Source organism: Suricata suricatta, chromosome 15, assembly GCF_006229205.1.
Source record: "Suricata suricatta isolate VVHF042 chromosome 15, meerkat_22Aug2017_6uvM2_HiC, whole genome shotgun sequence".
Classification (NCBI taxonomy): domain Eukaryota; kingdom Metazoa; phylum Chordata; class Mammalia; order Carnivora; family Herpestidae; genus Suricata; species Suricata suricatta.
Window position 1 is genome coordinate 69,209,392 of NC_043714.1, and position 13,820 is coordinate 69,223,211.

At 41.9% G+C, this 13,820-nt stretch overlaps 1 protein-coding gene across 4 annotated transcripts in view; it reads left to right on the top strand.

Annotated features, from left to right (window-relative positions):
* EFR3A (EFR3 homolog A) overlaps positions 1-13,820 on the top strand; it is a 100,671-nt gene that overhangs the window by 48,542 nt on the left and 38,309 nt on the right. For all 4 annotated transcript variants that reach the window (XM_029923281.1, XM_029923283.1, XM_029923284.1 and 1 more), the window contains 5 exons: positions 1,079-1,228; positions 1,809-1,946; positions 6,413-6,491; positions 11,487-11,622; positions 13,544-13,711. In XM_029923281.1, the coding sequence (XP_029779141.1) occupies positions 1,079-1,228; positions 1,809-1,946; positions 6,413-6,491; positions 11,487-11,622; positions 13,544-13,711 (671 nt within the window). The remainder of the gene's footprint in view (positions 1-1,078; positions 1,229-1,808; positions 1,947-6,412; positions 6,492-11,486; positions 11,623-13,543; positions 13,712-13,820) is intronic.

The following is a 13,820-nucleotide window of genomic DNA, read 5'->3' on the forward strand; positions in this document are numbered from 1 at the left end:
CCAACGACTGAGCCACTCAGGCGCCCCCTCTAGGCTTATTTATTTATTTTTTTAAAGAAGAGTGAGAAAGAGCTTGAGGAAGTTGAGAGTTGTGGGCGGGGCCGGGCGGGGAGGGCAGCCATCTCGCACTGTGTGGGTAGATCCTCAGTCCGACTGGATGTATGTATGTCCCTGTACGTGACTGTGTCTGTTTACAAATGGCTGAGCTGTTTTGATAGGTCTCATTTGTCACAAAACCTTTACGGGAACCAGCTGAGTTCCCTGATCTCCCTGGGCTGCAGGAAGTGAGAGGCCCTGGGGAGAAATCCTGAGCAGGTCTGAGGAAGCCCTGGACGGTGTTCAGGAAGAGAGAAATCCGGTTTTCACTCCACTTCCGAGACTTCTAGGCAAAAAAAGGAGAAAATCTAGTTCACATTAGTTTGGAATATTATCATCCCCTTAGGGAAGCCTAATCCTTTTTGATTGCATTCTTTTTTATTGAAAATTAATACACAGGCTTGACATTAGTGTATTTTGTAGTCCCTTCAAACTTTAAATGCAGATTTTAAAAAGGTGATATTCAAAGTAAATCCTGGGTTGCCTGGCTGACTCAATCAGTAGAGCATGCGACTCTCGATTTTGGGGTTGTGAGTTTGAGCCCTGCATCGGGCCTAGAGATTACATTAATAAATTAAAAAAACAAAAAAAAAATAAAGGAAATATTTTTTGGAACTGCCACACCTCTGCCTATCAGATTTTTGAGAATTTAATTTCTTAGATTTATTGTATTATTTTCATTTTTGACTTGAGGTAACATGTACTTGGTATCAGTTCTTTTAACTAGACCGGCAGAGCAGACTTGTTTGAATACTTTTTGGGGGGTACCTGGGTGATTCTGTTGGTTAAGCGTCTGACTCTTGATTTTGGCTCAGGTCACGATCTCACCGTTTGTGAGTTGGAGCCTTCCTGTGTGTGCACGTGCTCTCTCTCCCTCTCTCTCTGCCCCTTCCCCATGCACACACTCTCTTTCTCTCAACACTTTAAAAATGTTAAAAATAAATAACTTTCTTTCACGACTCTCTTTTTTTCTTTTTCATAGAATCAGAATTGCTGGAATCCGGGGTATTCAAGGAGTTGTTCGCAAAACCGTGAATGACGAACTTCGGGCCACCATTTGGGAGCCCCAGCACATGGATAAAATCGTTCCTTCCCTCTTGTTTAACATGCAGAAGACAGAAGAGGTCGACAGGTATTTAGTGGAGATTTTAGGGTGGAGGGCGTGTTACGTTGTGTACGAGCACGTGTAAGAGGGCTGCTTGCCGATAAGAAAGTTGTCTTTAGTGTCACGTCCAGAGCGGTCTCGTAGGCGTGGCGGTCTAAACACGTGCTCTTTTGAAAAATTATTCGTCTTTAGTGATCACGTCAGGCTTAGCGGGCCACAGATTATTACTCATCCACTTAAGATTCTATTTCTTCTAGAATAAGTTCACACCTGCTGTCTATTATTGAGCCTCTAAGCTGCAATTTGAATTCGTACTGAAAGGTCCGAGCGTGAGAAGGAGGAATTCTAGCCAAGCACGCGGGGTCCTGTAGAGATGCAGGATGCTCTTTCTAGGGCGCTTGGGTCTAACCAGAATAATAATGGTAATAATAATTGCTATTTACCTTTTTGAACAGAGGGTTAGGCTGTGTTTCTTTCTTTGTTCTAAGATATTTTGGGATCAAGAGAAAACATTTGAACATTGCTGAGGACTCAGGGCTGTTGGCTGTGAGAACTTGGCTCGGAATTCTTGCGTAGGGTTTTCTTCACCTCTGTTTTTTCCCTCCAGCCGCATAGGCCCTCCTCCTTCTCCTTCTGCTGCCGACAAGGAAGAGAACCCTGCCGCGCTGGCTGAGAACTGCTTCCGGGAGCTGCTGGGGCGCGCGACGTTCGGGAATATGAATAATGCTGTCAGACCAGTCTTCGCGTAAGGAGCTGCTCTCTCCCTCCTTACGGTCATGGTGCCGTGTTAATTCTGTGCTGGTTTACTTAGCAGAGCACACGGCTGCTGGCATGAGTGCGGGGCTGCTGGAGAGCGTCGCTCTGGGGGAGGGGGCGGGCGTGAGTCCGCCGCCATGTGTGAGCGCTGGTCATCCACCCTGCCAGCCTCTCCCCCGAGAACAAAACCCAGTCTCGTGCTCGATGTCATGTGCATCATTTATTGTGAATTTTTACTCCCAGACCTTGAGATGCCTGCACAGAGTAAAACATTAAGCAGTGCCCAAGCGTGATGTACCTCTTTTTAGTAACTTCGTTTCTCTCTCGTGCCTGGCCTCTGTTTCTTGGCTTGCTTTTCCCCATGGCTGCACTTGGGTGCGCATGCGCCTCTCTAAATTTCGTCTTGTACCTGGTGACTGGTCACAGCGGGAGTGATAAATATCTCATGGGTACTTAGGTTGTCCCCTCAGGGAAAATACACGTGTGAACTGTGAGTTTCTCCACATGGTCTCTCCTAAGCCTTGTTGCCAAGCCTTGGTGCGGTCAGCAGATGATAGATCTGCTGTATAACGTTCTGTGTAACGTCCGGCCGCTTTTGCCCATCTTCTGTTAATCATTTGCCTCATCCTTTTCCCTTCCCAACTAATAATGTCTTTCTAGGCATTATTTGGCTACTAATGGAACTACATTATTAGACATTATATAGACTACTATAACATCTGGAATTCTTTATTAAAGGCAAATATTGAGTGTCCGTTTCCGCCCTGGCCGGCGGGGCGGTAAATCGGGTAGCAGGTTCCTGAGGGAGGGAGAGAGAATAGGGGGGCAGGAGGCACAGAGAGCGGAGGCAAGACAAGCATTTCTGATCAAGCCCCAGTTTAACTTGAGAAATCACCCACACCTGTATAGGAATCACAGCGGGGAAACTGACCCAGGTTGGTTGCTAGGAAACAGGGTCAAATGATTATTAGAAAAAGGGGAAACCGAAACTGAAATTTCAAACACAGCATCTAAAGGAGAGCCCAGACTTGTAGTCTGCAACGCTGGGCAGGGGTGCGATTGACACTGGATAAGCCCGAATGCAGCTGATCTTTTGTTCTACTGGCTTCTCACGTCTGTCCATCTCCAGTCCCTGAATCGGGAAATGCACTCCCCTGGCCGATCTTTGTAATTCAGGTAGCTCCCCTGAGGGAGCCATACTTCCTTGCCTGAAGCAGCCGAATCAGCTGAATCTTTGCAGCTGCCCACAATTGAGGTTAAAGTTGAGCTTTAGTTAATAAGAGTCTATAAATCACAAAATTATATTAAGTTTTTTTAATGTTTTATTTTTGAGAGAGAGAGAGTCAGCCTGAGAAGGGGAGGGTCCAAGAGAGAGGGAGACACAGAATCTGAAGCAGGCTCCAGGCTCTGAGCTAGCTGTCAACACAAAGCCCTACGCAGGGCTCAAACCCACGAACCCTGAGATCATGACCGAGCCCAAGTCTGAGCCACCCAGGCACCCCACCACAAAATTATATTAAAAATCAGAATCATTAGGCTTCCAAAGGGATCTGTGATTCCTCCCACTGCCTGAAAGAGAAGACTTGAGATCTTCTGTTTAATGATTCTGGGCCTATGGAGATGCTACTAAGGAAATAGTCAAAATTATATTAAATATAACTAAAGGCAGATTTATTGTTCAGTCTCCAGACATGCTGATTTAACATCAGAATTCTGGTATTTATGTTAATACTCTTATTAATTGAGAGGTAACCTATAAGGCCTCAAAAATCTAGAGAGAGATTGTAGAAGAAAGAAGCTACTAAATTAACTGTACTTGAGTTGGGTAACCTGAAGTGGGCTGTATTTTTTACTGTGTAGTAGTGGACTTAGTAGTGATGGACTTAAATCCTGATCATGTGTTAATTGTTAATTATATATTAGCTATTTAGTTAGTTAGCTAATTAAATAGTAAATGCCTAAGTAAGATACCACATATTTTGGGGAATACATACATTAATAAAACTGTTCTCATTTTCAGCAAGCTTTTTTTTTTCTTAAGTTTATTTTAAGAGAGAGTGCTTGCATGCACACATGTGTGTTCACAGGGGAGAGGGAGAGAATTTTTTTTTAAATGTTTATAATTTTTGAGAGAGAGAGAGGGAGAGAGAGGAAGGGAGACACAGAATCCGAAGGAGGCTCCAGGCTCTGAGCTGTCAGCATAGAGCCTGACGTGGGGCTCGAACCCGGAACCATGAGATCATGACCTGAGCTGGATTGAGCCCCCCAGGCGCCCCTGGAGAGGGAGAGACTCTTAAGCAGGTTCCATGCCTGGCACTGAGCCCTACTTGGGGCTTGACTGATCCACAGCCCTGGGATCATGACCTGAACCAAAATCAGGAGTCGGATGCTTAACTGACTGAGCCACCCAGGTGCTGCCTTGCACCGCCCGCCCCCGCCTTTTTAAAGTTTCTTTATTTTGAGAGAGAGAGAGAGTGTGTGTTTAAATCTGGAGGGAATTGGTGACCAAGGGTGTAAAATGGCCAGAATTGCCTTCTGAGAAGGCCAGTCAGATGAGCGCTGCAGGGCAGGTTTGAGCCAGGGCAGGTGTGTCAGGAAGCTGCTGTCATAAAATTTCCACAAGGAGGTGGAAGAAGCAGAAGTAATTGATGCCATGCTTGAAGAGGTTAAAAAAAATTCAGTTTTCTGCCTCTTTAGCAAAGTGGATTTTGAACTTTGTGGAGGAACTTTGTACATTTTAACATCAGGGAATTTTACGGCCTCTTTTAGTGTTAAACCACTTGACCTAGGAGGTTTTACTTGAAACCTGCCGTTTCCTTTGTTCTTTGTTAGGAATGATGTTATTGTTACGTGTGTGTTATAACCTGTGTGTGGTTCCGTCCCATTGTTCACCTTCCCTTTTTGCCTTTCTGTTCTTTATTCTGGAATCATTTGTTTTCCTTCTTCCTGAAATGAGTCCTCCAGAAATTGCTTTCTCGCATGTCTTTATTTTATCCACATTGAAAGTTGTGCTTGGTGTGTAATTCTAAGCTTTATTAATAGACCAGTTCTTTGAGGATTTTATTCTACTCTCTTCTGGCTTCTGTTGTTGCCGCTGGTGAGTTACCTGTGAATCCAGTTCTGTTTTCTCTAGAGGTGAGCGCTTGTCCCTCTCGCACCCTTGTTAACCATCTCTTTATTTTGGAGGGATTCCTACACCTGAGGAGTAGGGGTTTGGTCTTCGGGTGGTGGTGTTCTCAGTCACTGGCTCCCCAGATGGGCCTCGCTCTCATTGATCCTTGCTCTTCTGAAACCCGGCCCAGGTCGTTTTAGGGCTTCTCCCATCTTCTTCCTTTTTACTTCCTGGTTCTTAAGCTTTGGAACACATCGTTCATTCGTTTGCTTCTCTGTGCTGCATTCTAGGGCGCTCCTCCAGATTCACTCACGAATTCTCTCTTCCTGCCTAACTTGCTCTTTCAACTGGCATTTAGTTTCCAATTTGGCACACTATCTTTTATATGTGAATGTTGTATTTGGTTATTTTTCAAATTTGCTTGTCATCTTTGGTAGACAGACGTTTATTCAATTGCCAGATTTTTAACACCTTCCTCTTTAAATCTAAAAACGAACTTATTTTAATTTTTGAATCTATTCCAGTGATGTGAGACCCTGCCCCTCATTCATAGTGGCTCTTTACCTTGCCATTTATGAAATTTAAGTTTGAGCTCACGTTCAATGTAATTTCTATTTGTAGGACCTATTAGAAGCCTGGATTTGTGGTGTATCCTCCATAGGAGGCTTTATCTCGCTTCTGCTGAGGACACAGGCACGGTGTTTTCCAGGCATCACTTTGAACTACATCCTTCAGTTTTCTGAGCCACTGGGATATTGTAAATTCTGGCAAACCACAGTAGTGGAAGCCTGGGTACTGCATACATGGTTGAACTCTGTGGAGAGAGTTCTGTGCTTCTCCTCCAAGCCAAGATCAATACAAGGTTCTTGACAGTTTTCTACAAGAGAAAGATCCCCCTGATTCACTGAGGGTGTCGTCACTTAGGGTCAAGGATTTCTGACCTAATAGCCTCCTTCCCTGAGAGGGACCTCAGCTCGCTCTCCGGCTCCTGTGGATATAACCCTTTGCACCAGCCACCAGAGGTCTGAAGACATGCCTGGGATGGCTCCCGGCTTCCCTATAGCTTCACTCTCCTGATTCTCCCCTCTGTGGGGTTTGAACTGGGGGACTTTTCTCTCTTGCCAGCTCCTCTAGCATTTCAGAGTCCTGTATGTTCTAGCCTTTTATTGTTGTTTTATGAAAGGATCTGGCAGTTGGGGGAAAATATATCATGGTTCTAAAAATGGAGACATGAACTTTCTTTTAGGCAATGTTCTTTTGATAAGCTTTGCATGTTGTCGGGTTCCAGAGGAAGAAAGCAGAATCAAAACAGAAACTCTTAAACTAATTTTCTTTAATTACAGACATTTAGACCATCACAAACTGTGGGACCCTAATGAATTTGCTGCTCACTGCTTTAAAATTATAATGTATTCCATTCAGGTAAGAGGTGGTTGAGTATTTATCATATTTATACAAGTAATTTTGGTTTTGTATTGATAAACATATCAATAGAGCTATAGAACACTATAAGATATACAAGTTCTTAATTTAGCTTTTTGTCTAATTTAATTTACCATTTATTTTCTTATTTCCTACGATTGAAAAGATACTTAATAAAAAGTAAAATATTTTGTGATGATGTTTATTGTGCATATATTTGAATCTATTGTGTATTTATATTTCACTGATACGCTGGTCATGGAATTGAAATTTATTACAGCAGCATATAGCTGGTAATAATCACTAGATTTACTGAGTTTATACCATTAGAACAGTGCATGTATCAACTCCTCCAGCCATTCTAGAACCTGACGAGACATTCTTACCCACTGCAAAGGACCACACCGTGGTTCTCCCCGAAGCTTGAACAGACCCAGGTAGCTCTTAATTCAGCTGAGGATTTCAAGTCTTTTTTCTTTTTTAACACAATCTACATTTTTTTATGCCCTAAAAAGTTGTCTTTAATTCAAAGGAAATAAGCTTTTACTGTAGGTCATACCAGGATTTGCATCCTCGATGTGTTCTTTACTGGTTGTATGAACTTGGACAGAATATTCAGTCCCTCTGAGGTCCAGGTGTCTCATTTCTGAAACAAACAAACAAACAGAAACCTAAATGCATGCACCAAATAATCCACTTATATTTTAGAATAGGAGTACTATTTATGAAGTACTGACTCCTGTGGACCGTGTACTACAACTGTGCTAATAACCTGTGTGCTTTCGTTTAATCCTCACTTTATATAATAGTTATTGTTATTCCCCCCCTTTGTGGATCAGAAAACTAATCCTTAGAGAGGTCAGATACCTCACCAACGGGCACAGAGGTGGAAAGTGAGGTCAAGATTCAAATTCTGGCGATTCTTTTCCACAAGTTTTGATCTAAATCAACCATTAAGTTAAAGTTAGCATTCCATAATGTAAGTTTTTGATAAATGTTAGTTATTATAAAGCTGGTTTAGGGGCGCCTGGGTGGCTCAGTGGGTTAAGCATCCGACTTCAGCTCAGGTCATGATCTCACAGTTCGTGGGTTCAAGCCCTGCATCGGGCTCTGTGCAGACAGCTAGCTCAGAGTCTGGGGCCAGTCTTCAAATTTTGTGTCTCCCTCTCTCTCTGACCCTCTCCTGCTCACACTGTCTCTCTCTCTTAAAAAAAAATAAAAATACAACATTAAAAAAATTCAAAAAACTGGTTTGGATGTGGTAGGATCATTTTAAAAATTTATTTTTCTAGTTTTATTGGGTTGTGATGGACGTATGACGATGTGTAAGTTTAAGGTGTACAGAATTATGATTGGATATACGTATATGTTGTAAAACGATCACCATAGTAGTTTACTCAAGATCCATCACCCTCTGAGGAAGTTTTTTTCCATCTTATGAGAACTTTCTTGTAACATTTTATTATTTTTATTTTTTCAAAGTTTATTTATTTGAGAGAGAGCAGGGGAAGGGGGGGGGAGAGAGAGAGAGGGAGAGAGAATCCCAAGTAGGCTATGTGCGCTGTCAGTGCAGAGCCTGATGCAGGGCTTGAACTCACAAACTGAGATCATGACCTGAGCTGAAATCAAGAGTCAGACACTTACCTGGCTGAGCCACCTAGGCCCCCTTATAAGAACTTTTAAGAGTTTTTAATTTAATTTTAATTTAGTAGGTAAGAAGTTGATTGACTATCTGTGGACATATAGGCTATTCTCCTGGTCTTTTGTAGTCTTGCATTTGTTCATTTGCTCTCCACACTCACATTTTGTTATTGAATTGTTTTTTGCAAGAAGTGAAGTAATTAAAGTGAAAAAAACTTAGGGAATGCAATAAACACTTGTTGATTAAATTTTAAGAAACTGCAGACCCACAGCATGTTTTCGGAAATAGCTTTAGGTGTAACATGTTTTATGAAGTCCACTAATCAAAAATTAAACAGTCATACCTAGCAGAATGGGAATTTCTGTTTAATAAGACTATCCTGATATAATTAAAACTTCTGGTAAATTTGTTTTAATTGCTATTTTCCTTAGAATTGTTTCTAGGAATCATTTTTTTTATGTTTTTTATTTATTTTTGAGACAAAGAGAGACAGCGTGAGCAAGGGAGGGTCAGAGAGAGAGGGAGACACAGAATCTGAGGCAGGCTCCAGGGTCTGAGCTGGCTGTCAGCCCAGAGCCTAATGCAGGGCTTGAACCCACGAGCCATGAGATCACGACCTGAGCCGAAGCTGGACGCTTAACTGACTGAGCCACCCAGGTGCCCCTCTAAGAATCATTCTTAAGTAACATTTCAACCTCTTTCCATAAAATACTAACTTATCCCTAAGGGGTTCATATCCATAAGGGGTTACATAGACATAGTTTCAGATAGTCTCAAATATAATAGGGCATTTTTAGTAAAGGGAAAATATTTAAAGCTTATCTTTTGTTCTAATTTCATTTGTTAAGGGTAATAAGATGTTGTGATAAGAGCTGGGCTCTGAAGTCGGGCCGGGAACTAGCCCTCCTTGCGGTTTCTGTGTGACCTGCCTCACTCATGCTGTGAAGTGCACAGCGTGATTGGGGCTGGCTACTTCCTGGTGGGGCTAAGATGTGATAGTACATATAGGGTGTTTAGAACAGTGCCTGGCACCTACTTCTGAATTAAGTGTTGTGTTGTCATTATTGTTATGCCTAATCTTGTAGGAGTAGATGATTCCAGGAGTCACCAATTAAAGAGTAGTAATAATGTCTAGATTGAGCACATTTCCTGTGACAGACACAATTTTAGGTTCTTTACACAAATGAACTAATTTAAGTGCCACAACAATCCTATGAAATAGCTTTTTATTTTCTAAACATTGTAGATGAGGAAAACAGGTGAAGTAGTCCTCTTTCTCTTTTTTTTGTAAAGTTTATTTATTTTGAGAGAGAATGAGCGTGCAAACGTGGGCACACAGGCGGGGAGGGGCAGAGACAGAGAATCCCAAGCAGGCTCTGGGCTGTCCAGGCATAGTCCGCAGCCCATCACAGGGCTGAATCTCTTGATCCATGAGGACATGACCTGAGCCAAAATCAAGAGTCAGGTGCTTACTAGGTCACCCAGGCGGCCAGACAGGCACCTCAAAGTAGGCCTGTCGTGAGTTATAAGCTAGTAAGGTCTAAAGTGATGGAGGCTGGATTTGAATTTGGGCAAATCTGACTCCAGCGCTTACATACTTAACCACTCTATCCTGTTGCTTCTTAAAGCTCCTCACCCATTAGTATTGTTTTAAAATTCACCGTGAGGGGGTTTCACGGCAGGTACGTGATAGCTCGTAAACCAGCAGCAGAAACTTACAGCGTAACGTGTTATCAGTGTCATCACCGTTCATGCTCGCTGTCCACGGTGGGGTGCTCAAGCCGTGGGGAGCAGGTGCTCCGCTTCGCTTAGGACAGCCCTGCTTTATGTGATGACTAAATTCACTCACTCTCTGAAGTGTCCTGGTTTGGACAAATCAAATTGCCATCCTGTTTATAAAACGACTCTTATTTGAGTGAGCTTTGTGCATCGGAAGCGTATAGCTTCCTGTTTGAGAAGTTCACTTTGATGTTTTGCGTATGTGTCTGTCTGGCATTCCTCTGTTTTAGCATAGCAAAAAGTAAAGATGCACATGTTTACCTTGGGTTGTCATAAAAGTAGATGTGTTGTGACAGAAATGCCAGAAATACTTGGGAGACGAATTGGTTATGTTGATAGAGATGAAGAGGAATTTTGGTTTTTTTTTGCTTTTGAGCAGCGAAGTCATAATGTATTGGACACTGTTTATTAGTATAAAACCACCCATGCCAAAGGAGGGAAGGGTGACTAGTCTGAAAACAGAGTGGCGGGGCCTATCAGAAGGCAGCACAGACAAGGAGAGTCAGGGCCATAGTCCGTTTTATTTGTTTGTTTTGTTTTTTACAAGTTGGTGGTAGACCCACTCATGACTCCTGGGCATAGTTATTAATTAAAAAAAACAGAGCTTAACTACTCTGTTTAAAAAAACAAAATCAAAGTATTTACTGTACTTAAATACTTGCTATGTATTATTCTCTTTTAAATTTAAAAGTCCCAGTAGCATTCATTATGATTGATCTGATTTATCTATGATAAAATTGCCTTTGTAAATTGCAAAGCTTCTCATATATTCTTGATTTAAATTCAGTCAGGTATACATTGATAACATTTTCATTTTGATACTGGCTTTTGAGGAGATAGAAGTTTTGACTGTTTAGCTTTGTTAGATATCCGTAAGGAGAAATAATATTTATCTAGTTTGGGTAAGAGAAAAGTGCTATAAATGTCAGTCTTGTTTTTAAATACCTTATTTGTCCTATTATCAAATTATAAGAGTGTATAAATATTCTTTGAAAGCACAGAGAAATATGAAGAGAATCAAAACTAATCATGAGGCTTGGCCACTGTTGATATTCAGGTGTATATGATTCTAGTCCTATATACATATTTTAAATTTTTTCATGTTTATTTATTTTAGAGAGAGAGACAGAGTGTGAGCAGGAGAGGGGCAGCGAGAGAGGGAGACACAGAATCTGAGGCAGGCTCCAGGCTCTGAGCTGTCAGCACAGAGCCCCACGTGGGGCCCAAACCCACAGACCATTGAAATCATGACCTGAGCCTCAGTCAGACGCTTAACCAACTAAGCCACCAGGGTGCCCCTAGTCCTATATATATTTTTTAAGAAACAGATTAAATTTTATTAATCATAGTATTTTGCAACTTGCTTTTTCCATCCAAGGCATTATAAATATTTTCTGATATCCCTGTTTGTTCTGAAAGAGCATGGTTTTAAGGGCTCCGTATTGTTCCATAGCACGAGTACCAGTCTCCTGTAATTGGACATTTAAGGGTCACATGGTTTTTCATTCTTGAGAATTCTGCTGCTGCGCATATAACTGCTCATACGTTTTTGTATACTGTTTTGTTTCTTTTAGGCTCAGTATTCTCACCACGTAATTCAGGAAATTCTAGGACACCTTGATGCTCGTAAAAAAGACTCCCCACGGGTGCGAGCAGGTATCATCCAGGTTCTACTAGAGGCTGTGGCCATTGCTGCCAAAGGCTCCATAGGTGAGTATCCACGGGAAGCACACAAGCAGAACGCCCAAACCACAAAATTAATGCGTTATCTGTTCCAGAGTTTTTCCAGTACGTATAGCAGTGTATGGAAAACTCTTTAAAAATACTTTTAATGTGTGGGGTTTTTAATGTTTTTAAATGTGCTGTGATTTCTCTTGAAATTTCGGGGTCACATGATCTTAGACTCCTTTAGTGTCTGTTTATTTTCCTCCATGTCAGCTCTCCTTCCCTTCTCCCTTCTTCCTAATAAGGAGTTTTGAATACCAATTATATTCTACACATTTGGGAGGGTAAACTTGGGGTTTACTTGGAGTTAGACAGCTCTCCCTAATGCTGTAATTCAAGGCAGAAGTTGTTCACATACCGTGAAAAAACTGGGGTGCAAACCAGGGATGGAAAATGGGTCAGTAGCACCAAAATATTATGTAGACCGTTTGGCTAGAGTGTGGGGTGGTGTGGAGGAAGTCAGAGAAGTTGCTTTAAAGTTGTGGCCGGCTCGTGGACGTAATTAGACAGTTGATTGATACTCTTAAGAGAGTGACTATAATCTTTGCCAAAGGTATGCTCTAGGATAGAAAATTCATCTGGCTGTAAAATGTTGGACACTCTAGAAATAACGGGTGGTTGTCGTCATTGTAGGCACGAGGGAAAGAACCCGACCTTGGAGGACAGCACAGGAATGGGAATGTAAATAGGATTCAGTGACTGACTACAGTCAGGTAACGAAGAGGATGGACGAGTCATGTCATTTGAGGATTAGAGTCCACAGTAGAACTACTGAAGTTAGAAGGACAATCTGGTTGTGGTTTCAAAATCCAAGTGGAAATGTATTAGCTGCTCAGATACTCTCACGCTCCTTCAGGGTTGGATAGGGCGCGGGCGTTTTGGATATGGACTTCTTATCGCTCATCTTGTACTTTACCTCAAAGAGAGGGAAGCAGTTGTTTAACTGGAAAATGACTTAAGTTTGAAATATTAAACGAAGCAGATAACATGTTGTCTTATCACACGGGTGTCTCTTATGTATGAGATACTCTGTGCTAAGCTCTGTACGTTCAAAGCAGCATTTGAACATGGCTCCCTGTGTCCTAGACAACATTACATAAGTAAGAGCTGGAGGTGGACATAAAAAAAACACTGATTAAACTGTAGGGTGATAGATGCAGTGACAAACATGTACAGAGAATTTACAGAACTAAAAGCAGAGAGAAAATTTCATTTACTTGAATCTGATGAACCGGGCAAGTTTCTGTCTGATGATGGAGGCAAATTATTCCTTCTCAAGCCTCAAAAGTTGCAAAATAAATTTCCAACACTGCAGTGGGCTGTAGTATCGTAATTTTGTGGATTGTGACACACCAGTAATACTGTGTAATAACACAAGGTAAATGTCCTAGTACACATTACTTTGAGTAGACAAGATCATAGGGATAGAAAGTTTTTGGTAATATTGATATGCACATACACATTTTGTGTGGTTTGTTCCAGAGGTTCAAACGATGAGTTGCTCAGAGATGCCCAGTAAATGTTTGCTGGAATAAGTAGGAAGTTTTCTTATTTAAAGAAAAAAATTTTTTACCTTTATTTTTTTGAGAGACCAAGACAGAGCATGAGTGGGGAGGGTCAGAGAGAGATGGAGACATGGAATTTGAAGCAGGCTCCAGGCCTTGAGCAAGCTGTCAGCACAGAGCCTGACATAGGGCTTGAACCTACCAACTGTGAGATCATGACCTGAGCTGAAGTCGGATGCTTAACTGACTGAGCCACCCAGGTGCCCCAAGAAGCTTTCTTATTTAGGTGTTTCTCATTTACTTTTTCACTACTCTGGAAATAACCAGAGCTCCCTGAGAACCAGGAGAATTGGTTTTGAGTACATAATATTGGAAAAGCTCACATTAGTGTTCATTTTCAGGACCCACGGTGCTGGAAGTCTTTAACACCCTACTGAAGCACCTGCGTCTCAGTGTTGAATTTGAAGCAAATGATTTGCAGGGCGAGCCTGTAGGCAGTGCCAACTTAAACACCAGTACCAAAGACAATGATGAGAAGATTGTGCAGAATGCTATTATCCAAACAATAGGTGAGTACGTTTCACTTTTCAAAGCTATTCTGTAAAATCGTGACTCAAAAAGCTGTCACTGAAAGTTGTCTCTTGCAGCACATTAGGCAAAGGTGAATCAATGGTAGCT